General features: G+C 40.8%; 1 protein-coding gene across 1 annotated transcript; it reads right to left on the reverse strand.

The window, feature by feature from the left end:
• Nucleotides 1-1742: 1742 nt before the first annotated feature.
• Nucleotides 1743-15717, reverse strand: avil (advillin). The gene is made up of 20 exons (XM_026240811.1): nt 15566-15717; nt 15305-15385; nt 14527-14601; nt 14160-14356; nt 13913-14021; nt 13175-13285; nt 12891-13096; nt 12673-12751; nt 11072-11170; nt 10463-10616; nt 10188-10288; nt 9852-9989; nt 8876-9034; nt 7597-7776; nt 7302-7450; nt 3975-4119; nt 3590-3778; nt 3404-3472; nt 3206-3313; nt 1743-2027 (listed from the first exon to the last, which is right to left on the reverse strand). Exons 2-20 carry the CDS (start codon nt 15362-15364, stop codon nt 1914-1916), a joined length of 2442 nt encoding a protein of 813 aa, XP_026096596.1. The 5' UTR covers nt 15365-15385; nt 15566-15717; the 3' UTR covers nt 1743-1913.
• Nucleotides 15718-24601: the final 8884 nt, after the last annotated feature.

The raw sequence follows: 24601 nt of genomic DNA on the forward strand, positions 1-24601 counted from the left end.
GTGTTGTTACTTGTTACTACACTATTATTGTGTTGTTACTTGTTACTACACTATTATTGTGTGTCCTCTAAACTTCCATGGCTCTCAGTAGATTCAAATTTTGGAGTTGGGTTAATAATCCTTGACAAGTTCTGTTACTACTTTCTTATTATGTTTCTGGATACATTTAAAATTAAAACATATTGATAATTTAATAATTGTTGAAATGTTTGTTTTCAGTTTCCAAATAGGTGTCCTGTGATTGCTATATAAATATTTGATTCCTGAATATTGCACCCTAACTGAAGTAGCTGTTTAGTAGGATCATGATTTTGCATACCATTGCATGAATGACGGCCTGACACATAATATATTATTATATTTATAATTAAAATCAAATGTATAATTAGTTTGAAACTAGTTGCTGTGAATACAGGTGCCTTCAGGTGTCTTCTTATGAATGGCTTGTTTGTCACGGAGTCAGTGTTGCTGATGCAAAGTAGGCCCTTCGTTACCAAACACAAAGAAACTAAATTAGAATAGAATTATGAGTCATTCGCTGTTAAACATTAAAGTGTTGGTTGTTTTAAAACTTACCGTCATCTAGGAGATCACAGGCATATGTGAAAATTTGATGCATATGTCAGCTTTATTGCATGACTCAGTCCGAAAAAAAGCTTTTGCTATTCATTATTCACTTAATCAACTAAGTCAGTGTAATGGTAATTTTGATTTACCCTGTTCGTAAGTACTCCCCATTTTGTTCATTCCAGTTCTCATCGTGGTTTGACATATTTTGTGTTAGTTTTCTTCCAAGTGTTTTCCATGTTGGCTATTTGAAGTATTTCTTGCACTCGTTGCATCATGCATTTTATTTGCATTAGTTTGTATCTTGGTTCCACTTGATTAGCCTTCCCAGGTGTGTCTAGATATCTTGTTAAACTTGTTAGCCCCCCGCATGTACTACTAAGATTTCAGTAATAAAATCACAGTTGCCATCCATAAAACAGCTCCTTACTAAGATACATTTGATGCATCAACCTCTACTGGTTTAAAGTCCAATAATCCAATAATTTCAGGATTTGTTTTCATAGTTTTCATGACTTGCAGACGCTCTGGTTTTACATGGCTTATAAATTGTACACAATTTTATTGTATAAAAACATTTTCTCATGAACTTATGTCATTTCTTTTGATAAAATACATCATGAAATATAATTGTATATGGGTAATTATAGCTACAATTAGCTTCAAGCTACACATGACAATTAATGAGATGAATACATCACTTTCCTGATTATTTGTCCTGACTGTGATCCAGTGTCAAATAATGAAATATATTGAAATATATTGTTTAGTAACATTTTTAAATAATTTTATGGGGAAGATACATAATAACTAATGTGGGGCGTGAAATTAATGTAACTAGTATTGTAACTAATTACTGTTTCCAGAAAGTAATAAGAAAAGTAACACTATTACCTTTGAAAGGAGTAACTATAATGAGTAATAAACATACAAACATTTAGTTACTATCCCAACACTTTTGTCTTCTTTACATTTGTTTTTCCTGTGCATATTTCTTTCACAGCTTTCGTATCAGTTTTTATGTTATTCATTGACATGGTTATGTATATTATATCACATGTACACACTTTAGCCAAAAGTTGTGGTATAGATGGTAATGTTAATCGAAGAAACCATATGAGTAGAAAGATTCAAAAAAATTATTGCAAATATACACATTTTTATTTAGCTTTCACCAAAAACAGCACAAGTCCCACAATTAAACTGCAATATGATTACTGTGTCTGGAGTATATGATGGATTACATTAGTGATATCAATTATGACAAAAGATTTTGAACTAGGAAATATAGATGCATCTTTGTTCCCTCTTCCCACTACCAGCACTTACAAAACATACGTCACTTTTCAAAACAATCCATTTTGCTTCTTAATGGTCGTCTGTTTCCACTGAGGCAAGTTCTCAAACTGTTCTCTGGAGATTCCAAATATGGTCTGGAAATCGTCGTCAGAGAGATGTCTCTAATATACCATGAAAAGGAGATAGAAAATGTATGATGTAAATGTATGAAAATTATTTTAATCACAATAAGAAGAACTGTGTTAACTCGAATGAGGTGATGGGAATTCTAATGTTATATACAGCAGCACACATGGCCTTCAACAAAGCAACACCACACTTTTATTCAAATATATTTAAATATTTTAGTCAAATTTGCTCATAACTCCCTTTCTCTGCTGCACTTCATTTGGTTGAGGCCTGTGCCCTCTTGGAAGAATAACCAGCAATTTGTTTGGTATTTGGACAGTATGTTTTGTGAAATTGAAATACGTACACGACTCTGAATTTATAATTGTGTAACATTTGCAGATTTTAAAAGCATGCTAACGTTAAACAGCACATGCACAGAATGCATTTTCGCTGTCAAAGTCACTTCTCTGTGCACAGTGCAACATCTACATTTGAAGAGTTCAGATGCAAAAGAACCTATTCATTGACATTAAAGCTACATTTCTGAACCTACACATAGGAGCCGGATAAAAGATGATTCCAAACAGCACTTAATTATATTGCATCTGAACTCTTCATTTTAATTCATGGATGATTTTTGTCTGAGCTGTCTATCTGTGTGGTTCATACATTTCTTTGGAACTGAACTCATAACTTGGGATTTGTAGTTGTATGCTTCTTCTGTTCGAACTGTAGTAAGGCATATAGATAATGATAGCAACGCCAGGCATTAGACAGAGGCTCTGTACCAGATGACAGATAACAAGTTGGTTATGTAACAAGGCGTGTCCTTAAATAATTCATGTTAGACTTTGTGCAAATCTGAGGAAAATGATCCAAGAAAATTGTTTTGGAATAAAATCAAACTGAAAGTCCAGATTTTTTCTATGCACAAAGGTTTTGTTTACATCGAACCTAGCAGGATCATTTAAGTTAATTAATCAACATGGGCCATGCATGAAAATGGGATCGGCTCATAATCTGACAGGAAGATGTCAAGGTTTGTATAGTCTGCAGGTGGCAAAATTCCTGGGAACTCGATACATCCAAACGATGACAAGACTTTCTTGGTGGACAACAGTACTATTTAGAGCAAACGCTGCTTTTCCCCTGCTCACAATAGGATCAGCTCGTGTTGCTTGAAAGCTTGATGAAGCTCCTGTAAACCAAAACATGAAGTGTTACGCACCTCTTTGTGTGCGGGGTCCACGTTCTCAGGCAGCTCTCCAGACAGTTTGTTAATCAGCATTTCTGGTGGATATTGTGAGATGGTTTTAGTCTCCGCACCACTGGATCCCTGTCATGAGAAATTACAATTTGACGCAAATCTTTTATGCAAATCAGGCAGATATTGACTGAAATGTGTATTATATACAAAGGATCATACAGAATCAACTTTAGTGGGCAATGTAACTTCTCCTAACTCCTCCTTCAGCTGCTCATAGGTTTTGCCACCCTAGTACAACGATAAAAACTGCATGTGAATTACAGCAAAACGAGTTTCGTTCATCTCCTTAAACAGTAGGCCTATAAACCTCTTTCAGCATGTTTATACGATGCAAATCCAACCTACGCTCCATTTAGTCGTGTCCCAGGCCATGAACCACCCAGTAAAGGTAGGAGGCTCAAAGCCCTGCTTCACCAGTATCACAGGTGTGTCAGGGTCCCGGGATCCAGGGTGAGTCCGCAGGTATTCCTGGCAAGTTGTCAAAGATTCCTTACGCTCCACATCATTGGCTTCATTTCCTATCCAGAGAAAGACCTAGAAGAGCCGAAGGCTGTGTTTAGGACTCTAGTAATCTAATCCACTTCTCAAGATATTTAGGGTCAGGGCTTACATTATTATGACGACTGCTGTATTGTTATTATTCAGATGTTGGTATACCAGTGATACTATTGAAGAAGCATTGCCTTTCACCAACTTTACATTTCATTACAGAGGAACAGAGCTGGTCTACCTGATCCCACGTGTCCAAAAGCATGACGTCGTCCTCTCTCAGATCATCCTGTGTGAACTGGGTTACCTCAGTGGCAATGAACAGACCAGTCTTATTGGAGCATTCAAAAAGACGCGGTTGATGATCTAGAGTAACCTGCTGTAATCTTTAAGAAGATGTGACATCAACAGTCAAGAATGAAGAATTTTTCCCACATTCCCACAAAAGCTGTCACTGGGGTACCTTTGTAGCATTAGGAGCTTTCACACTGTACTTCTAGGAACTAGCCAAGCAGGGTGCTTCCTAGAGAACACGCTTCTCCCTCCGGCAGCCAACATCATTTATTTGATCTTTATTTATTTTGTATTTATTTGACATCTTTATTCGCTACATTTACAAACGTTAGCAACTGGTGAATGGAGGACGCAGTGATCAGAGCTGTTTTATGTCATGTGACATGGGTTTCTTGAAAATGGAGATGTTATGTAAATTAAAGGGATAGTTCACTCTCAGATTAAATTTTTTTATGTTTTAGCTTACCTCAAGGACATTCAAGATGTAGGTTTCTCTGTTTCCTCAGTATTTCCCATTTTGATATTTTTAGGTCCAACCGTTCTTGTCTGTGTCTCACATAATGGATGTCTATGGTCACCACCTCAAAGAGCATGCACAGAGGAGTCCAAATTAAACAATTCCCCATCGTAAGTACATTGATGACCTAAGACACGAAACGAGCGGTGTGTGTAAGAAAACGAACAGTATTTATATCGTTTTTACTTCTTGTACACAACCACGTCCAACTGATCTGAGTGCACGAGTGCTTTCTGATGTGACGTGCGCGCGCTCTGGCTTTAGTCTGCGCAAGCGCGGAAAGCGCCGGATGTGATCTCTCGCGTGCGCACATCACTCATTGTTTACACTTACTGCCTATGGTTTACACAGATTTCAGAAGTATTACCTTTCTCTGTGAAGATCTAAACCTATTTAGGCGAACAGGAAATTGCAATGGAAGACGATTTCAATGTATCCATGGACAACGTTGAATTTGATGGGGAATTGTTTAATTTGGACTCCTCTGTGCATGCTCTTTGAGGTGGTGACCATAGACATCCATTATGTGAGACACAGACAAGAACGGTTGGACCTAAAAATATCAAAATGGGAAATACTGAGGAAACAGAGAAACCTACATCTTGCATGTCCTTGAGGTAAGCTAAAACAAAGCAAAATTTAATTTGAGAGTGAACTATCCCTTTAAAAGAGCATGAAAACTGACAACTTGCAGTGTCATCACCAAGGCTGAGAAAAGAACACAATGCTGCAGACAACAGGTAAATGCTGTTATTGCTGTTTTCATGAAGTCATTTTTTTACATGGCTTTTTAAAAATGTATTGTGTATGTGCGAGTATTTGGTGTTTCGTTTATATTTCACATGTATTTAACTGTATAGAATTGTTTTAGACCCTACTCTGAAGTAGGTTCTCCCAAACCGAGTTCACACAACTTAATGTGTTCCTAGTCCCTACAGTGCAAACACGCCAAAATCAGTAATTTCCACCAATAGTTCTAGGAACTATGAAAAGGTTCCTCCAGTGCGAAAGACCCTATATTTACCCCTAAAGGGTGCATATTATTACCTTAAAGGGGTCATGAAGAGAGAAACCAAAATTCCCTTGATCCTTTGACATATAGTCATGTCCAAAAATTTGGCCCCCTTGGTAAATATGATCAAAGAAGGCTGTGAAAATTCATCTGCATTGTTAATCCTTTTGATCTTTTATTTTAAAAAATCATAAAAGTCTAACAGGTCTAAATGTTCTCCTATGATGCCTGATGAGGTTAGAGAACACCTGACAAGAGATCAGAGACCATTCCTTCATCCAGAATCACTCCAGACCCTTCAGATTCCCAGCTTCTCCTCTTCAGTTCACTCTTCTCATTTTCTGTAGGGTTCAGGTCAGAGGACTGGAATGGCTAAAGCAGAAGCTTGGTTTTGTGTTCAGTGACCCATTTCAGTGTTGTTTTTGAGGTTTGTGGTTGGATTATTGTACGGTTGAATGATCCAAACATGGCCCATTATACGATTTCTAACACAGTCAGTCACTTTTTGATTTTTTATCTGTTGGTATTTAATAGAGTCCATGATGCCATGTGTCTAAACAAGATGTCCAGGACCTCCAGCAGAAATATAGGCCCACCACATCAAAAATACAGCTGTATATTTCAATGTCCACATGGGGTACTTTTTATCCCTGTGTTCACCAAACCCATCTCGAGCTCATTTTTAGTTTCATCTGACGATAGAAGCCAGTCCCGTTTTAAGTTCCAGTCGTGTCTGATAACTGAATATGCTGGAGTTTGTTTTTGGATGAGCTAGGAGAATTTTTCTAGGTTCTGTTTGACAATTTTTTCAAGGTTTTCTGAACCAGAAACTCAACTATTTTCTGCAGCCACTCAAACTGACCTTCTCACCATGCATTAGTACGATATAGACACACGTCCTCTTCCAGGCAGTTTCGTAACATTTTCTGTTGATTGGAAATTCTTATGGTGGAAATTAGAATTGTCACTGCTCTAGCTCTATTCTTAAAGCCACTTCACCAATTTGTGAAACTCAATTATCTTTTGCTGCACATCAGAAATATATTCTTTGGTTTTTCTCATTCTGATGGATGATTAAGGGAATTTGGGCTTTGTTTTCCCTCCTCTTTATATTTCTGTGAAACAGGAAGCCATGGCTGGATAATTTCATGTTTATAATCATGCTGGAGTGCTCATAATTGTGAATATGAATGCGATATACTTCAGAGATATTTTACTCATAAGAATTTCTAGGGGTGCCAATAATTGTGTCCAATGAGTATTTGAGAAAAAAATGTTTATTCAATAATGATATTTCCCCCCCATTTGAAATTCTTATTTTCCAATGAAAGGATATATATTTTGAGATTTTTTTTAAATAAAAGATCAAAAGGATTAACAATGCAGATTAATTTTCACAGCCTTCTATGATCATATTTTATGGGAAGTCGTGGCCTGTTGGTTAGAGAGATTGACTCCTAATCCTAGGGTTTTGGGTTCGAGTCTTTGGCTGGCAATACCACGACTCAACTGGGTGCCGCAGCATAAATGGTGCCCACTGCTCCATGTGTGTGTTCATGGTGTGTGTGTTCACTGCTGTGTGTGTGCACTGCTGTGTGGGTTAAATGCAGAGCACGAATTCTGAGTATGGGTCACTACACTTGGCTGACCCCTTTAAAGATACATATTAGTCACTAACATAAGGGTACTGTCCCATCAACAGCTTTTGAACCATTTTCTGAGAATAAGAATAAAGTTCGGTGTACCTTCTGTCACTTGCATATGGTCCTTTTCCACCTAAGATTTCCCAGAACTCAAATGGCTCCTGTCCCTCAGCCATGATCTCCTCTGGTAAGCCTCGACCAATAAATGAGGCCACCTCCTTAGCCATGGCCCTTTCATCACCGCTGGACCCCTGAGAGGTTATATATAGAGCTAAGTGCTGCTTTCCCAATAATCTCCATTAGGAGGGCAGTAGTGGTGGACATTGCATGCTGTGCTTTACAACTGCTTTTTTCAATTAAACACTACCAGTGTGATGAGAGTAGAGAGACTGCGTACTTTGCCATACCACAGGAAGACGCCGCTCTGGCTTTTCAAGAGGAAGACATCGTTGGAGTTGAGCGAGGCCACCAGAGCTGGCACCTCTATAGCTTTTGAATTGGTCGGGTCAGAGCCGCAGATCTGAAACAGACGGACGGGCGGCTCTGGCTCCGGGGCGCTCTTTCTGGATGTCCCTCCCTAGGATGGAAACAAAGCCATATTTAAGAAAACAGAACATTTATGCTGTTCCTGTAGCTCAAGTGGTAGGGTATTGCCTTATGAAGCGTAAGGTTGGGGGTTTGATTTCCCGGGAAAACATGATGGGTAAAAATTGATAGCCTGAATGCACTGTAAGTTACTTTGGATAAAAGCGTCTGTTAATTGCATAAATTTAATTTAATGAAATTTAATGCACATTCTTAATAAAATCTTTAGCTCATAATATCAGCGTCTTTCACATAAGGTAATTGTATGTCTGAGAAATGTTATACGTTATGAACACATTGTAGCAAATGATAATGTTATCACAGTTTCTAATGTAAAAGCAGCACATTATGTATAGGTGGTAAAATGTTTAAACTTAATATCCTGATAGTAGTTTGTATTTTTGTTTTGAAAGAGGTTCTTGCATTAAAATAAATGTAGGTTTATTAGGCTACATAGCGAACACAAATGTTTTAATACATTTCTCTGTCATTTTGAGTTGTTTTGTGTTCCTCTGTTGTTTATTTTGGTCACACAACCAATTCTCACTATTAGTGTAACTACAACGTTTGCCTCAATAAACTGCTAATTAGCTGCTTATTAATCGTTAGAAAGGTAGTTGTTAAATTTAGGTATGAGGTGGATTAAGGGATCTAAAATATGGTCATGCAGAGTAAAATATTAATATGTGGTTTATAAGTACTAATAAACAGCCAGTATGCTAGTAACATGAATGCTAATAATCAACTAGTTAATAGTGAGAATTGGTCCCTAATCTAAAGTTTGACCTTTTTTTATGGTATTGGTCTTTTGGATGTTTAAAATGAAGACTAAAGTAGGACAGAACGCAAGGGGAAAGTCCTCTACTGTATTCATCTGAAATGATGATGATTGGGTTGTCATTGCAACAGATGCTAAATTAATGCAAATTAATCAATAGAAGTCAACCAGTGTATTAAGAACATTTCTGTGAAAATTAAAAAGAAAAAGGATAGAAGTTGAGCACAGAACCATGTCCCTGCTGCCAAATGAGTGTTTAAGCCACGACAAACGGTTCACTAACCAAACGTCTTTAAAACAAGTAATGTGCTACCTCGAAGATAACTATCTTGCCCCTGAAGATGGCCATGAAGTGGCGTGGTTCCTTCCCCATGCAGACTTGGGCCTGAACAGGCTGATCTCCGTACTGCTGGTCCAGGGTCACCGCCTGATAGGCACAAGCTGTCACCTCGTCCTGAGACGCATGACGGCCCTGCCAGCAAACACACCACACTCATTATTACCTGCCACGTGTCCTCCATCACTCAGCTGTCACGCATTAAAGCTCTCTGAGTTCACCACTACTGTGTGGATTCAACATCTGTCTACAGAGAAAATCACATCTGTTGCAGTTTTAAGTTACAAGGCAATTACAAATGAGTCCCTGCAGCACAGAAGCAGTCATCAGTAGCACAGGGATACTTGGAGCAAAAGACTATACATAGTATGGGTCAAAATTATGCATTTTTCTTTTATGCCAGAAATCATGAGGATATTAAGTAAAGATCATGTTCCATGAAGATATTTTGTAAATTCCCTACCATAAATATATCAAAACTTCATTATTTATTAGTAATATGCATTGCTCAGAACTTCATCTGAACAACTTTAATTTTGATTTTCTCAATATTTAGATTTTTTTGCTCCTCAGATTCCAGATTTATAATAGTTGTATCTCAGACAAATATTGTACGACCCTAACAAACCACACATCACTGGAGAGATGATGTATTCTAGAGGTATAAATCTCAATTCTGAAAATGTTTCCATTATGACTGGTTTTGTGGTCCTGGGTCATAAATGTTCAGGCAGAGAGACACGAAAGTAAAAAATATTCTGTAGATGTTTGTTTAAAGTGTGAAGAATTAAAAAACTAAATTTTCTGATATATGTTTGAGGTGCATAATCATAGAAGACCAGGATTTCTTTACACTACTTTTGTTTTATGTGTTTATAATAACATGGCTCTCAACAGTCATTAGTGCCATAAAACTCTCTTCTGCACAGATGAAGGAAATATGTCACTTCACCTTCCACATGTACAGAATGTAGCTCTTCCTGCCATTAACATCATAGGTGTACAGGATCAGATAGCAGTCGCCTCCATAGAAGTACCCATGCAGTTCAGGTTCCACCTCCACCATCTCCAAATTCTCAATGCGCCACACCTAAGGACGGAGAAGTCTTTCGAGATGACATTGACTGATGACTTTTTTCATGCATGTTCTTTTTTTTTCATTTTCTGTCAATTAATCCAACGTTACCTCAATGTGTATATTAGATCCTGATTCATAGGTATGTGCTGTTTTTCACATCTGCATTGATAACATAACTTCTTTAATAATAATAACTCATCTCCTCCTCACCTGCTTTTGTCCGCTGCCATCATCCACCAAGCGCTCCTGCGCAGCAACATCAGACATCACATGCATCCTAGCGGCATCAAACTTCTCTTGAGTGACGTTAGCTAATCAATGAAAGAACAGAGCAAAGCTTATGGTCATTCTTCTTCTGTTCATCATCACAGCATCATGAATACAGCTGCAGTAAATCAAGCTTCACAATGGCTTGTAAGTATAACAACTTCTCTACGAAATGCATTGGTTTGGTTCAGCTGAAACCCCATGCATGAGACACATACCCACTCTCCCCACGGTGTGTGTCCGGCCCAGACCTGCTGTCTGCTCTCTGACCGTCCAGCTCTTGAACAGCTGTTTGAAGAGAGCCGATTCTCCTCCGTCGCTGAGAGCCTCCACTTTAGTAGTGAGTGGGTAACCCTTTATTTTAATGAACTCCTGTCAAATTAATAACAATTGTCATTTGTAAGTAGTCTTATCATGAAGGCAGCTGATAAAAACAACACAATAATCCACAGCATTGAACATCTGGAGAAGACAAAAGATGAAACACATCTAGCATTAAGATGTTTTTAACTAAAATACAAGTCTATAATCCATAACAACACTTCCTCCAGTGAAAAAGTCTCTCACATATTAGTTTAGATCTGTTTAATCGCTGCTTGATCTGTGCAGATTTCTCTCCTGATTCAGACCAGAACACTTTTTCACTGGAGGAAGTGTTATCATGGATTATGCATTTTAGCTGGAGCCGTGATTTAAAGGTCTTGTTTCAGTCCCTGCAGTATAATGCAGCTCACAGTCTTTAAACGCTATAGAGATGAAGGGAGGATCACTCTCCTCCGGCGGCAGCTGTCACAACAGAAATGGAAATGAGTGAAACAGGAACTCACCAGAGCCCTGGTCATTGCTGCTTGTCTCTCTGCTTTGTTGGCTGTCTTTCCCTTCCACACAAATATTGACATCCCCCCCTGGTCCAAAATGTAGCAGTCCTGAAAGATATAAATTAAACTCAGCCATATCCCACCACAATAGCAGCAAAGGTGTTTTGCAAAATATATTATGACCACAATAAGTACAATGTACTTATTTTTTATGTACGTACATAGTAGTTATAGAAGTGTGATCAAATGAATGAATGAATGAATGCTCCATTTCCCATCAGTAGCATATTTTTGTAGCAGTAGACAACAATACATTGTATGGGTCAAAATTATACATTTTTCTTTTATGCCAAGAATCAATAAGATATAAAGTAAAGATCATGTTCCATGAAGATATTTTGTAAATTTCCTACTGTAAATATATTAAAAAATAATATACATTGCTAAGAACTTCTTTGGACAACTTTAAAGATGATTTTCTCAATATTTAGATTTTTTTTTTAAATTTCAGATTCCAGATTTATAATAGTTGTATCTCAGACAAATATTGTCCTCCTAACAAACCATACATCAATAGAGAGATTATTAATTAACTGAAGAATTATGAATGGTTTTGGGTCAGGGTCACATATTAAATCTTCATCAAAACCTATATCAAAGCGTGTTACAAATGTAGTAATCAGGGTCAGAAACGTTGTGCTTGTGTCACGTTCTGTTATTGGTTCAGTTTCATTGTCTGTTTTTTTAACTTGTTCCTACTTATCCTCAGTTTTCAAGATTATTCACTGTTATTAATAGAGCACACCTGAGTTTGTTTGCCTGTGTATTTAAGCCCTTTAGTTCTTTCTGTTCATTGTCTGCTGTTAGTTGTGTCTTAATACACACTTTAACTCTTCGCTATTCATCTTTTGTGGGTTGTATTTAATGTTACTCCACTATTTTAATGGATTCCTTGTGTTTGTCATCCTTTGTGGACCAGATTGTGACAGCAATAGTGTGGTAATGAATTATGTATGTCTCAAAGGGTCTGTGATTGCTGTGCAAACCTTTTCACCAAATGGTTTCTATACTTTAGACATTTTTGCGAACTTGCTTTCTGACCAACAAATTAAATACAAAATGAACACAATTACATGAAATATTTGATCAAATTATGTTTTGGATTGGCTTGTCATGGTCTAATAATGGGAGTAAACAATACAAGAGAGGATCATAATTACCGTATTTTTCGGCCTATAAGTCGCACCTGAGTATAAGTCGCATCAGTCCAAAAATACGTCATGATGAGGAAAAAAACATAAGTCGCACCGGACTATAAGTCACATTTATTTAGAACCAAGAACCAAGAGAAAACATTACCGTCTCCAGCCGTGAGAGGACGCTCTATGTGTTCACTGTAGGCTACAGGAGAACTGAGCAGCATAGAGCGCCCTCTCGAGGCTGTAGATGGTAATGATTTCTCTAGGTTCATTTCTCTCGGTTCATGTCAAATAAATTTTTATAAATAATTCGCACCTGACTATGAGTCACAGGACCAGCCAAACTATGGAAAAAAGTGTGACTTATAGTCCGGAAAATACGGTATGTATTTTACACAAATCACCACTTACATCGTGATTCAGCATGTCCTGTGTGAGTGGACTGGTTGCAATCTCTGTGATACTCATACTTCCATTAGCATCCGACACACTGCAAAGTTCAAGGTTTGTTAGAGGACTGGTAGACGTTCGAACTAGTTCCCCGTCAACATTAGGTGAGCTGATTAATCAATCAAATGAAATAAACAGCTAGTATGTAAGACACAAAACTGGGAGCTGACGGCACTTACTGATAGAGGGTGAGCTTAGACATTTGCTCCTGGTCAGTTATTTCATCTGGCGTCCCGCTGGGCAGCTTAGCGGGCCGTTCACCCAAAATGCTCACCATCAGTTCCATTAATGACGGGGACTTTGCTTCTGCATCCCCCTCAATCACGCCGATTTCTGCCCGACCCCCTCTCTCACGATCCCTGATGTCCTTGGCCAGCATCATGCCCTTACAGTCAACAAGGAGCAGCATGACACTAGGATCTACAAGAACCCAACACTTTACGATCTCTCTAGGAGCTCATACCTTCAGACGTTCTTGTTTGTTGCTTTCAGGGCCGTTCCACTGGAGAATGGTCTTGCCAAGATCCAGCAGAAAGACACTGCCAGTGTCAAAGCTCTTCCAGCTCATCTCCACCTGCAACGTGGCCAGCGCATTCAACCATTTGTATCTTCACAATCACATTACACTCTACAAAATAAAAGTCCTTCAAAAGGTTCTTCAAGTGATGCCACAGAAGAACCATTTTTGGTTCCACAAAGAACCATTCAGTCAAAGAACCATCTCTTTCCCAATTTTTTGATAATCTGAAAAACCTTCTTTTGCTAAAGAACCTTTTGTGAAATGGAAAGGTTCTTCAGATGTTAAAGGTTCTTTATGGAACCATTTAGACAAAGAAATGGTTCTTCCAAGCCATAGTGAAGCACCTTTATTTTTAAGAGTGTCAGGACCATGTTGGAACCTGTAGCACTAGTAGTTCATCCAAAAATGTAAAACAGATATTTTAGTTTAAATATGTGAATAAAAAAATGTGATTAAATCTGTTCATCTTATAAAATCTCTCCAGAAAACTGGGACTAAACAGCTCGATTAATGTGGATTGGTTTTACGATCTCTTTATGAACTCAAAGTGCATAGATGTGGTAGATGCATGGATTGTCAGTGGAGGGGCAAACATTTTTGGAACGATAAGAAGCTGAGTAGATGATGACAGAATTCTCATTTTTGGGTGAACTATCCCCTTAAGACAAGCAGTTTGCTCACCTCTGTGCCAGTCACTTTCCTTTTTCCTTTCACATGCAGCAGTCTCTGAATGTTGTAAGTGTTGGTCTCCACATGGTTCATTCCCGATGACACCCCTCCTGACTTATAACTAAAGACATACACATTCAAATGTGTGTCTACAAAAAGTTAGCAGGGCTGTTTCTTTTCGTCTTCTTTTTTAAAGCAATGCTTTGAAACTAATCAAAGAAACAACTCTACTTGACTGAATGCCTGGGGAGATGCTTACATTATGCCCTGCTTGAAATATCCGCAGAAGATGCTGGACTCGTGGTGCTGGACCTCGCGGTACTGGATCGGAGAGGAGCCCAGGAACTCATCCAGCTGAATGGCATAGACAGCAGCAGCTCCCTGTTCATCCAGCGTCGACATGGAGCCTATCCAGTAATGAATGTCATAGTATGCAGATTTGCCAGCTTTGCGTGTCTGCGTATGGATGAAAGACATACAATATGACACACATAAGCTGCTGAGGATCTGATGGACTCACTCCAAAAAAAACAGAGCCCTTCCACCAGAGCCCTGACAGAAACCACATGCAGTTTGATCTTTTCACAACAGAACATAGAAAGGTTCAGAAAGGGTTTCTCACTTACTGAGAGCAATAAATAGCAGTCACTTTCATAAAAGTGTCCATGAACTTTTTCTGGAACCAAAACGAGGTCCATTTTCTGGAAGAAGAATGTGAGGGGAAATTGTGAAAGAGCTTGACAGCCTGTCCAAAATCTTACTATTCACAAGAAATCGCTGCGGTACAGTCCAGCTGTATATACTGCACTTCTGTGTTTAGAGTTACATCTTCATGTTTATAGCCAAATTTATAGTGTATACAGTACTGTTCCTCATGTACATACTATGTACTTATTATAGTAATTACAATAACTACGTAATACTAAGCCTGAACCTACCCCTAAACCTAACCCTAACCCATGTAGTTACCTTGTGTTACCAGAACTTTCTTAGATAAATACACTGTAAGTACACTATAAGTACATGTTAGTACACGTACTGTAAAATAAAGTGCAACCGTACTTTTGATAACCCAATCAAAACATTAAAATATCAAACCAATCTTGAAATCAAGCAAAAAGCACCAAAAGAGGTTCGATGTAATTACTTTGAAACATCTCCACACTAACATTTGCATGATTTGCATATGGTACATCCAATTATTAATGCAAGAATAGTTGGCTTATATTCTTGTTTATTACACTGAAAGTCCATAATACTTTGATCAATAGATGATCCATGAACAAAAGTGAAATTGGACAGGCATGCACCTCTCATATTTCATGTTTTATAGAAAGCATCTCAATCATATGTTTCTTCAGCAGATTTTAATGATGTGTTCCACCATCAGCTTCTATTGCCTACCTCGATTCTCCAGATGAGTATCCCTGGAGAGTGTGTGATGGCTCTGAATGTGTGCTGCATGATTCAGCGGTGCGCACCAGACTAAAAACCAAGAGACAAAATGGGACACTGGGTTAGAAGCCTTAATTCAGCATCATTATATTACGCTCCTTTCATGTTTATTCATTGTTTTACAGGTTTTATTAGCTTTAGATACATGTAAAGTTTTATTAACAGCATACTGTTAAAGCAGTTTTAATTGGAACAAAACAAAAGTTTTACCTTGAAGTCCAAGCAGTGATTTCGAAGAGCTTTAGAGATGATTCTCCTCAGACGGATCGAGGCTGCTGTGTACAGTAAGTCCAGCCAGAGACAAGTGAACAAGTCCAGGATTGTCTCTGATGCTAACACACGCACAGAGCAAAATATGCCCTTTTTTGTCCAGGTCTTTTGCACCGATTTGACAAATACTTCATTTGGTTGTATTTGCCTGCTGTCAGTCGATGCTGAGCTCAACAACCAATCAGGATGAGACTTTAATACATTCAAGGCAAATGAGCAATGTAAACAAAGAGAGATATTCAAAAGACAAGAAAAGCGAACATAAGAAGTCAAGAGCAGGTTCGTCAGGTGCTTTCAGAGCTGAACTCCCTCCAATCAATGCAACAATATGCACTGTATCACTCTTTTACTGTCTGGGCCAGATTCTTACAGAGTGCTGTAAACTCTAAGGTCCAGTTTGATTCACTGTCATGCAAGCCATGTGCAGAATGTACAGGTGCATCTCAATACATTAGAATATTGTGGAAAGGTTTGTTTATTTCAGTAATTCAACTCAAATTGTGAAACTCATGTATTTAATAAATTCAGTCCACACAGATTGAAGTAGTTTAAGTCTTTGGTTCTTTTAATTGTGATGATTTTGGCTCACATTTAACAAAACCCACCAATTCGTGATCTCAACAAATTAAAATAAGGTGACATGCCAATCAGCTAATCAACTCAAAACACCTGCAAAGGTTTCCTGAGCCTCCAAAATGGTATCTCAGTTTGGTTCCCTTTCAATACTTTACCCATACTGCGACCAAGACGCAAATGGGAAAAACTCCCTTTTTCTCCTGAACTGAAGCCTTATTCAATCACGCAGTGAAACGGCCATTGGATCGTGCCGTGTTATTAAAACAAACCAATGGCCTGGCAGTGGTGTTGCACGAACCTATGGCAGCGAAGCCCGCCAAAGCCCGCCAAAATGGGCGGGGAATCTGGCTATATATTGCCCGCTTCGCCACAGGAAAAAAAGATTTCTTCTCCTTCAGCGACGACGTCACATCGCTTCGCTTATCTCCTCAGAACTGCTCACCGTTGACATGCCTTGCACTGGAAAGCGACTGCCGGTCCCCGCTGCAGATTCATCGCTTCCCTGCGGCCATCCGGCGAGAGAGAGAGAGATTAAAACAGCAAATTTCTCTAAAAGAGCCTTTCTACCGTGTTGTCGCAAATGCCGTCTCGCAGCTTGTTCAGAGCCCCTCTGCTTGGGGAAACCCCACGCTGACGCAGCACTCGCTGGGAATTCCTGTTCTCATTGCGAGAACATGAATATCGCCTCTCTGCGTTCGAGAATCGCTTTCTTTTCAGAGAGCAATCTCGCTCCTCGCGCCCTCCAGTTTTCTTCCTCCCGCGAGCCGGCAAGGAAAAAAAGGCGGGGCAGAGGATTAAAGCAGCAGGATGAAAACGAGCTCACACCGGCTCAGCCACCGCGTGTCTCGTTTTCCCCGCCCAGAGGGGATTCCCCAGTCCTCTTTCTTCGGCCAGACCAGTGTCCCTCTGCTGCCGCGAGTGATCTGGTTTTGTTTGGAGGGACTGAGGAAGAACTGCTAGAGGACAGCATGTCTCTAGCTGCTTCAGACGCTGAGGAGCTGTCGGGCTTGCCGGACCCCGCCCCCTCGAAGTCATCTGCACCCAGCCGCCCGAAACTCGGGATTGACACCGAACTTATCCGCGTTCTCTCAAGGGCAATGGATGAGCTGGTCTGGAATGGTCTCCTCCAGAGGAACCAGCCCTTAGCCGTCTGGATGAATGGTTTCTGCCGGGGCGCCAGCAAGCCCCTTGTCAGCGAACCGCCCTGTTCTTCCCGGAGGTCCACGACCAGCTCACAAAATCGTGGCGTGCCCCCTACTCGGCGCGCTTGCGTATTTCATCTTCATCCGCCCTCACCTCAATTGACGGCGCTGAAGAAAGAGGATACGAGCGATTGCTGCGGCTGGACGAGTCTGTGGCCGTGCATCTCTGCCCGCCAGCTATTGGATGGAAAGCCAAGGCCAACCATCCTTCCAAACCCTGCCGTATGACGTCGGCGCTCGCCGGGCGTGCCTACTCATCGGCAGGGCAAGCAGCCGCGGTGCTCCACTCCATGGCAGTGCTACAAGTCTTCCAGGCCAAACTTCTCGCCGCCACTGATGAGTCTGGCCCAGATGTCGCCACGCTCAGGGAGCTGAGAAGTGCAACAGACTTAACACTACATGCTACCAAGAGCACTGCCCAGGCCATTGGGCGCTCGATGGCTAACCTGGTCGCCCTGGAGCGCCACTTGTGGCTTAACCTCAAAGAGATCAAGGATGCTGACAGAGCCCAGTTCCTGGATGCGCTGATCTCCCCCAGCGGCCTCTTTGGCCCAGCGATCAATGGGGTTCGCTAAATGCTTCACAGAGGCACAGAAGTCGTCCCAGGCGGTGCGACACTTCCTGCCAAAACACGCTCGATCTGCTGCTGCCAGTCGCCCCAGACAGGTGCCGACTCGTCAGCCTCCCAAGTAAGCGCCCGCTGCTACCACCGCGGCCCAGCCTGTGGAACCCCAGCCTCGACACCGTTCTCGCTCTGTCACCAGACGGTTTCAGTTCCCTAAACGCATGGACCCCGGCCCAAGATAGTGCTGGACCCTGCGCCGCCGCCGTCATCCTGATCTACAGGAAAGAAAGAGGAGGGGGTTAAGTCTCGCTGCAGCCGGACCACCCCTCAAATTGCCCCATGTGTTCTGCTGTCCATCTCCAGATGTCGACGATGTTGTTCTTGCTGCAAACAATTGGCCTTTTTTAGCGCCCAGACAGCAAAGCGATGTTATAGTGCACAAAATAAAAAAACACACTCCTTCACAAAAAGAGCAGTTCTCCTCACTTAACACTCTAAAGTTCTATGTCCTCCCATGCCGGACAAACACTCGAGTTAATACAACCCCTGTCCATCCGGGCCTCACAATGGCAAGCCATTCCCAGTGTATCAGATTGGGTCATGGGAATAATAAAACATGGCTATTCCCTTCAGTTCGCACGACGACCACCACGCTTTCGCGAGGTGGTCACCACTTCGGTACACAACGAGAACGCTCACATTCTTCGTGCCGAAGTAGAAAATCTGCTGGTGAAGGGAGCTATAGAAATCGTTCCCCCAGCACAGGCGTTACTTCCTAGTTCCCAAGAAGGAGGGTGGGCTGCGCCCCATCCTCGATTTAAGACATCTGAATCGTGCCCTCATGAGACAGCGCTTCAGAATGATCACGTTGAAACAAATCCTCTCACAAATACGCTTAGGGGATTGGTTCTTTTCACTGGATCTGAAGGACGCTTACTTTCACATCCAGATAGCCCCCCATCACAGGCCATTCTTGAGATTTGCCTTCGAGGGTGTGGCTTACCAATACAAGGTCCTCCCCTTTGGGCTGTCTCTGGCGCCTCGCATGTTTAAAAAGTGCATGGATGCGGCTCTCTCCCCTCTCAGGCAGAAGGGAATCCGCATTCTCAATTACCTCGATGACTGGCTAGTTCTAGCTCAGTCAGAACTGAGGCATTGGGTTACAGAACTTTTCTCCTCAGCCATCTGGAATGCCTGGGGCTCAGGGTGAATTTTGCCAAGAGTTCGCTGTCCCCCAGCCAACGGATATCGTTTCTAGGAAAAGTGTTAGACTCAGTTACGATGAGGGCAACAATGGTGAAGGAGCACACCGCGGATCTACAGCGACTTGCTGCCTCTTTCAAAATAGGTACTTCTCTACCCCTAATGGCAGCAGCATCGCCGGTGCTGGAGCTCGGGCTGCTACGTATGTGCCCCCTCCAATATTGGCTGAAACCGCGTGTTCCACCTCATGCGTGGTGTCACAGACGTCTCAAAGCAAAGGCTTTCAAAGTGGATTGTTGATGCAATCCAGCTAGCCTACTCTTCTCTGGGCCTGCAAAGCCCAATTGGAGTAAGAGCCCATTCGACGAGAGCAGTGTCTTCATCCTGGGCATGGTCTAGTGGTGTGACTATCGCAGAAATTTGTGCAGCGGCTGGTTGGAACTCGCCATCCACATTTGCTAGATTTCACAATCAAGACATCCCGGCACTTCATGCTAGGGTACTTTCTGTGTGAATGTCACCTTTTTTGTTCCTCATTTTTATGCTCTTGGCCATTCTTGCCCAAGACTCAAACTATACTCGTATGCACTCGGTCCCTTTGGTACTGAGGCAATGCGAACACGCGATGATCAGGCTAGGCCAGACGTAACCTCATTGAGCTTATTCTGCTCCTAGTTGCTATTGTCATATCTTGGTTTCACAGATCAAGTATGATTGCGTTGGTCATCCCCCCTTCTTAGCATGGTGTGATTGAACTGGGTTCCCATATGCATCTTCGACGCAGTACGAGTGAAATATTGAAAGGGAACGCACTCAGTTACTAACGTAACCTCGGTTCCCTGAAATACGGGAACGAGTACTGCGTTCCTTGCCATGCTAAAGAAGGCTGCACGACTCAGTCGTCGCTTCAGTCGAAGTAACCTGAATTCCTGTGGCGAAGTGGGCAATATATAGCCAGATTCCCCACCCATTTTGGCGGGCTTCGCTGCCATAGGTTCGTGCAGCACCACTGCCAGGTCATTGGTTTGTTTTAATAACACTGCACGATCCAATGGCCGTTTCACTGCGTGATTGAATAAGGCTTCGGTTCAGGAGAAAAAAGGAGTTTTTCCAATATCGACGCAGTACTCGTTCCCGTATTTCAGGGAACCGAGGTTACGTTAGTAAACAAACCAACGTTAGTAACCGAGTACGTTCACTAGGCTACACAATTGGAAGAATTGACAGTTGCACACAACACAATCATTGATACCCTTCACAAAGATGGTAAGCCACAAACATTCATTGCCAAAGAAGCTGGCTGTTTACAGAGTGCTGTATCTAAGCATGTTAACAGAGAGTTGAGTGGAATGAAAAAGATGCACAACCAACCGAGAGAACCGCAGCCTTATGAGGATTGTCAAGCAAAACCGATTCAAGAATTTGAGTGAACTTCACAAGGAATGGACTGAGGCTGGGGTCAAGGCATCAAGATCCACAACACACATACGTGTCAAGCCGAACCACAGACAATGTCAGAGGTGTCTTACCTTGGAGAAGAAGAACTTGACTGTTGCCCAGTGGTCCAAAGTCCTCTTTCAGATGAGAGCAAGTTTTGTATTTCATTTGGAAACCAGGGGCCTAGAGTATGGAGGAAGGGTGGTGTAACAGAAATGACTCAGACCAGACAAATTCTATCAGGGCGGTGTTTGAAACACGAGCCGAATTCCTCAGGAAGTTGTAAAACATTCTGTGCCACAAGTCCCACGAAAGATAACCAACCAACCAACGCTTTCACAGAACAACTTTCAACATTAACACCACTATAACAATTATTGACCATTTTAATTCGCAGAAGAGATTGTCAAATTTGTTGTTCGTAATTGAAATGCAACGCTGGACATCAAATGAAAACCCATGAGAGTACTGCACAAGTTCCATTGACTTCCCCCACCCAGCAGAACCAGACTGAAATTCCTAAGGGGGGAAGGGCTTTGAACCTCTGGTCTCCACAGAAATATTTGTCAAGAGAATGGCAAAGAAACTGTCTTTTGTAGATTTATATTGACCAAAATGAACTCCAAAATGAATATCATTCCATCACTTAACCCCATATTCATTTATATGTAACCCACACATTTGACTATCATATTATAATCACTTATTGTGTTTGTCTTTTGATAACTATGGGAACTTAAGGGTACTTAAGGGCCTAGTATCTATGTAATTGAATCTGCTTGCTTGATATTGTCCTGACAATCAATTATTGGTCAAATCTATCATATTCGTGTTATAGGAATCATGTCCAAAATTAAACCCTGCAAGAGTGTTAAAATTCGGACCACATGCTTGGTAAGATAAACATATGATTTATGATGCCCCCGAGCCAAGACAATATCTGATTGGTCAAGACAACATTTGAGGTGTGGCCAACAGGCCAGTTTAAATACTTAGGACACCATAAAATCTTTGCCTTTAGTTGTTAGCTTTGCTTCTGCTACTTGTCATGCCTGCTTTTAGTTCTAGCCTTGCTTTTGCTATCAGTCATGCCAGCTTTTAGCTTTGCTTCTTAGCTTTATCTTTTAGCCATGCTGTTTGTCATCACTGTTCTTTGAGCGCGGTTCCAGCGTGCTTCAGTCTGCACGCCTGCTGCTACTTAGCCACGATGAGAAGGAACACAACCTAGTCTCATCAAACTTTACTTCTTTTCTTTTCCGTTTGAGAGTTTCGTGTTCTGAGTTAAGTTTGTAGCGTCGAGTTCAACTTCAACCAGCCACACAACTCCATCTTCAGCCAACGTCCAACCACGGGCTTCCCAAAACGTCACTTCAGCGACTACTGAACTTCCAGCCAATCAGCGACATTGGGATACCCCTTTCAACAGGATTCCCTTTTCACAGGAGACGCAAGTAACCTCCAGACTGTGACCTTTACTGGTGTATCTAATATAATTTTAACCTCATTGAGGAACTCAATGCGAGGGCTAATTACGTGATTGATGGTTGTTCATGTCTATGCAATTTAACGTATTGCTGTAAACTTGGGATTCCATGTTTCCATTCTCTTAAACTCATCTTTCCATAACTTTCGATCTTCCTGCAACTTGTGAATGTGTGAGTGCGTTTATGTGTTAGATTAGTTTATATGTCTTAGATTTATCTAATAAAGCCTTATTCATATTGAAAAGAGAAGTATCTTGTGTTTTGTGCTTACAAGTTAATGTCTTAAACTGCCGATCTTGTTACTGTGCTAATTGATAGTGTTTTCACTATACTTTGGATATTAATATCCAGCGCAGATTTGATGTTAAACGGCTTGTTCAGTGAATCGCAGGGCGTCTCAGTGATCAGCCGTGAAACAGTGATTCTGTTTAAATTCCCTTTAAAATCTTAAATGATTCCCTTTGAGGTAAATTGACCTGTTTCCCTTACAGTGGAGAAGCTCATAGCCCGAGTTGCTTGAAGTCCAGTGTTTAGTTTCCGCAGTCTTTGATGATTTGGTGTGCAATGTCATCTGCTGGTGAGGGTCCATTGTGTTTTTTTAAAACCAAAGTCACTGCAGCCATTTACCAAAGAAATCAAAGAAATCTTGGAGCACTTCATGCTTCCTTTTGCTGACCAGCTTTTTGAAGATGCTGATTTCATTTTCCAGCAGGATTTGGCACCTGCCCACACTGCCAAAAGCAAGACAGTTGGTGATCTTGACCGGCCAGCAAACTCACCAGACCTGAACCCCAGGGGAATCTATGGGCTATCGTCAAGAGGAAGATGAGAAACAAGACACCAAACAATGCAGATGAGCTGAAGGCCACTGTCACCTGGGCTTCCAGACCTCAGCAGTGTCACAAACTGATCACCTCCATGCCACGCTGAATTGAGGCAGTAATTAAAGCAAAAGGAGCCCCAACCAAGTATTAAGTACATGTACAGTAAAAGAACGTTCCAGAAGGAAAACAATTCACTAAACATTTTTTAAAATTGTTATTACTGGTCTTATGAAGTATTTTAATTTGTTGAGATTAGTGAATTGGTGGGTTTTTGTTAAATGTGAGCCAAAATCATCACAAATAAAAGAACCAAAGATTTAAACTACTTCGGTCTTTGTGCACTGAATTGATTTAATACATGAATTTCACAATTTGAGTTGAATTACTGAAATAAATGAACTTTTTCATGACATTCTAATTCATTGAGATGCACCTGTACAATATAGAAAAATATGTTGGAAGCACTGTTTGGCCTTATTGAATGTGCTTATTTGTGTAACATTAAATAACCTTTTCTGGATTTTGTAACAAAAAATAAAAGACTTTTTTACTGTGACTGTGTTTTAACAATACAATTTATTCACATTAATATTAACGGTAATAAATGCAACACACATAATATAGCAGGGCGAGCAGTAGCTGTGCAGTGTTTGCACCTTGTCAGTTGCTTCTAAAACAGCATTCATTCCTTTCCTGTCTTGTGTGCCCTTTCATTTAGTTGCTGATGGGCCTTTTACAGTTTAATCTTCTGTCTTCGAAGCATTGTCATGTCAACGGATGCTCTGCAGTGAATGGGTGCCGTCAGAATGAGTCCAAACAGCTGATAAAAACATCACAATAATCCACAGCACTCCAGTCCATCCGAAGCACATGTTCAGCTTTTGAGTGAACTATTGCTTTAAAATCACTGATAACAGTTTGAAACATTCAAAATATTTTATTTTGCATATTGATTTACAAACATTATATACACTTTTAAAAAATGATGAGGTGATGCATTGTTCTGCCGGTGCTTCTGTGGTCATTCAATTTTAATGTCCACCACAAAATGATGTCAACTGGCAGCAAAACATTAGCCAGCACATCCCAGAATAAAGCCTCAGATTTTCATAGGGATTCATCTGGCCATCCCTCCCTAATGCAATGAATTACAGATGCCATCCAGACAAGTTACAGCTGAAGAAAATAAACCCAGCGATGATCCCCAGACTGACCGCAGTGAGACCAGCTTACAGCAAACACAAGGAGCCAGACGAAGCATGCAGCTCATGACATCAGAGAGCCAATCAGATCATGCCAAGATAAAATATAGGGAAAACTACAGAAGAAAAACTGAAACAATTAAAGAGTGAGAACTGAAACTAAACTTTGTGTGAAATGTTGGAATGACAAAACAAGAATAAAAACAGATATTATAATTGAATAAAAAATCTCTAAAGTACGACTGGGCCTGTAGACATAGGGTGTGTGCAGTGGAAGTGTGTGTGTAAGAGCACACTAATCACCCGATACATCAACACAACCCGCTGTTGTACTCACACACTGCTTATCAACACACCTGAGACCGAGACATACAGGCACACGACTGGAAAACACACCGTGTGAAGTCTGATAGTGATACAATGCTTTAAACATTCTGGATAAAAGTAGAACACCATGGGAACAGTACACTCTAGTTCATCAGA

Source organism: Carassius auratus, linkage group LG36F (assembly GCF_003368295.1).
Source record: "Carassius auratus strain Wakin linkage group LG36F, ASM336829v1, whole genome shotgun sequence".
Lineage (NCBI taxonomy): Eukaryota > Metazoa > Chordata > Actinopteri > Cypriniformes > Cyprinidae > Carassius > Carassius auratus.

What these genes read in the sequence shown, in the direction of transcription:
- avil (XM_026240811.1), bottom strand. Translation starts at nt 15,364, where the DNA reads ATGCAGCACACATTCAGAGCCATCACACACTCTCCAGGGATACTCATC. An exon ending in TACTCATCTGGAGAATCGAG is followed by an intron (nt 14,602 to 15,304) that starts GTAGGCAATAGA and finishes TTCTTCTTCCAG; the next exon opens with AAAATGGACCTCGTTTTGGT. An exon ending in TCTTCCTGTGGTATGGCAAA is followed by an intron (nt 7,451 to 7,596) that starts GTACGCAGTCTC and finishes ATAACCTCTCAG; the next exon opens with GGGTCCAGCGGTGATGAAAG.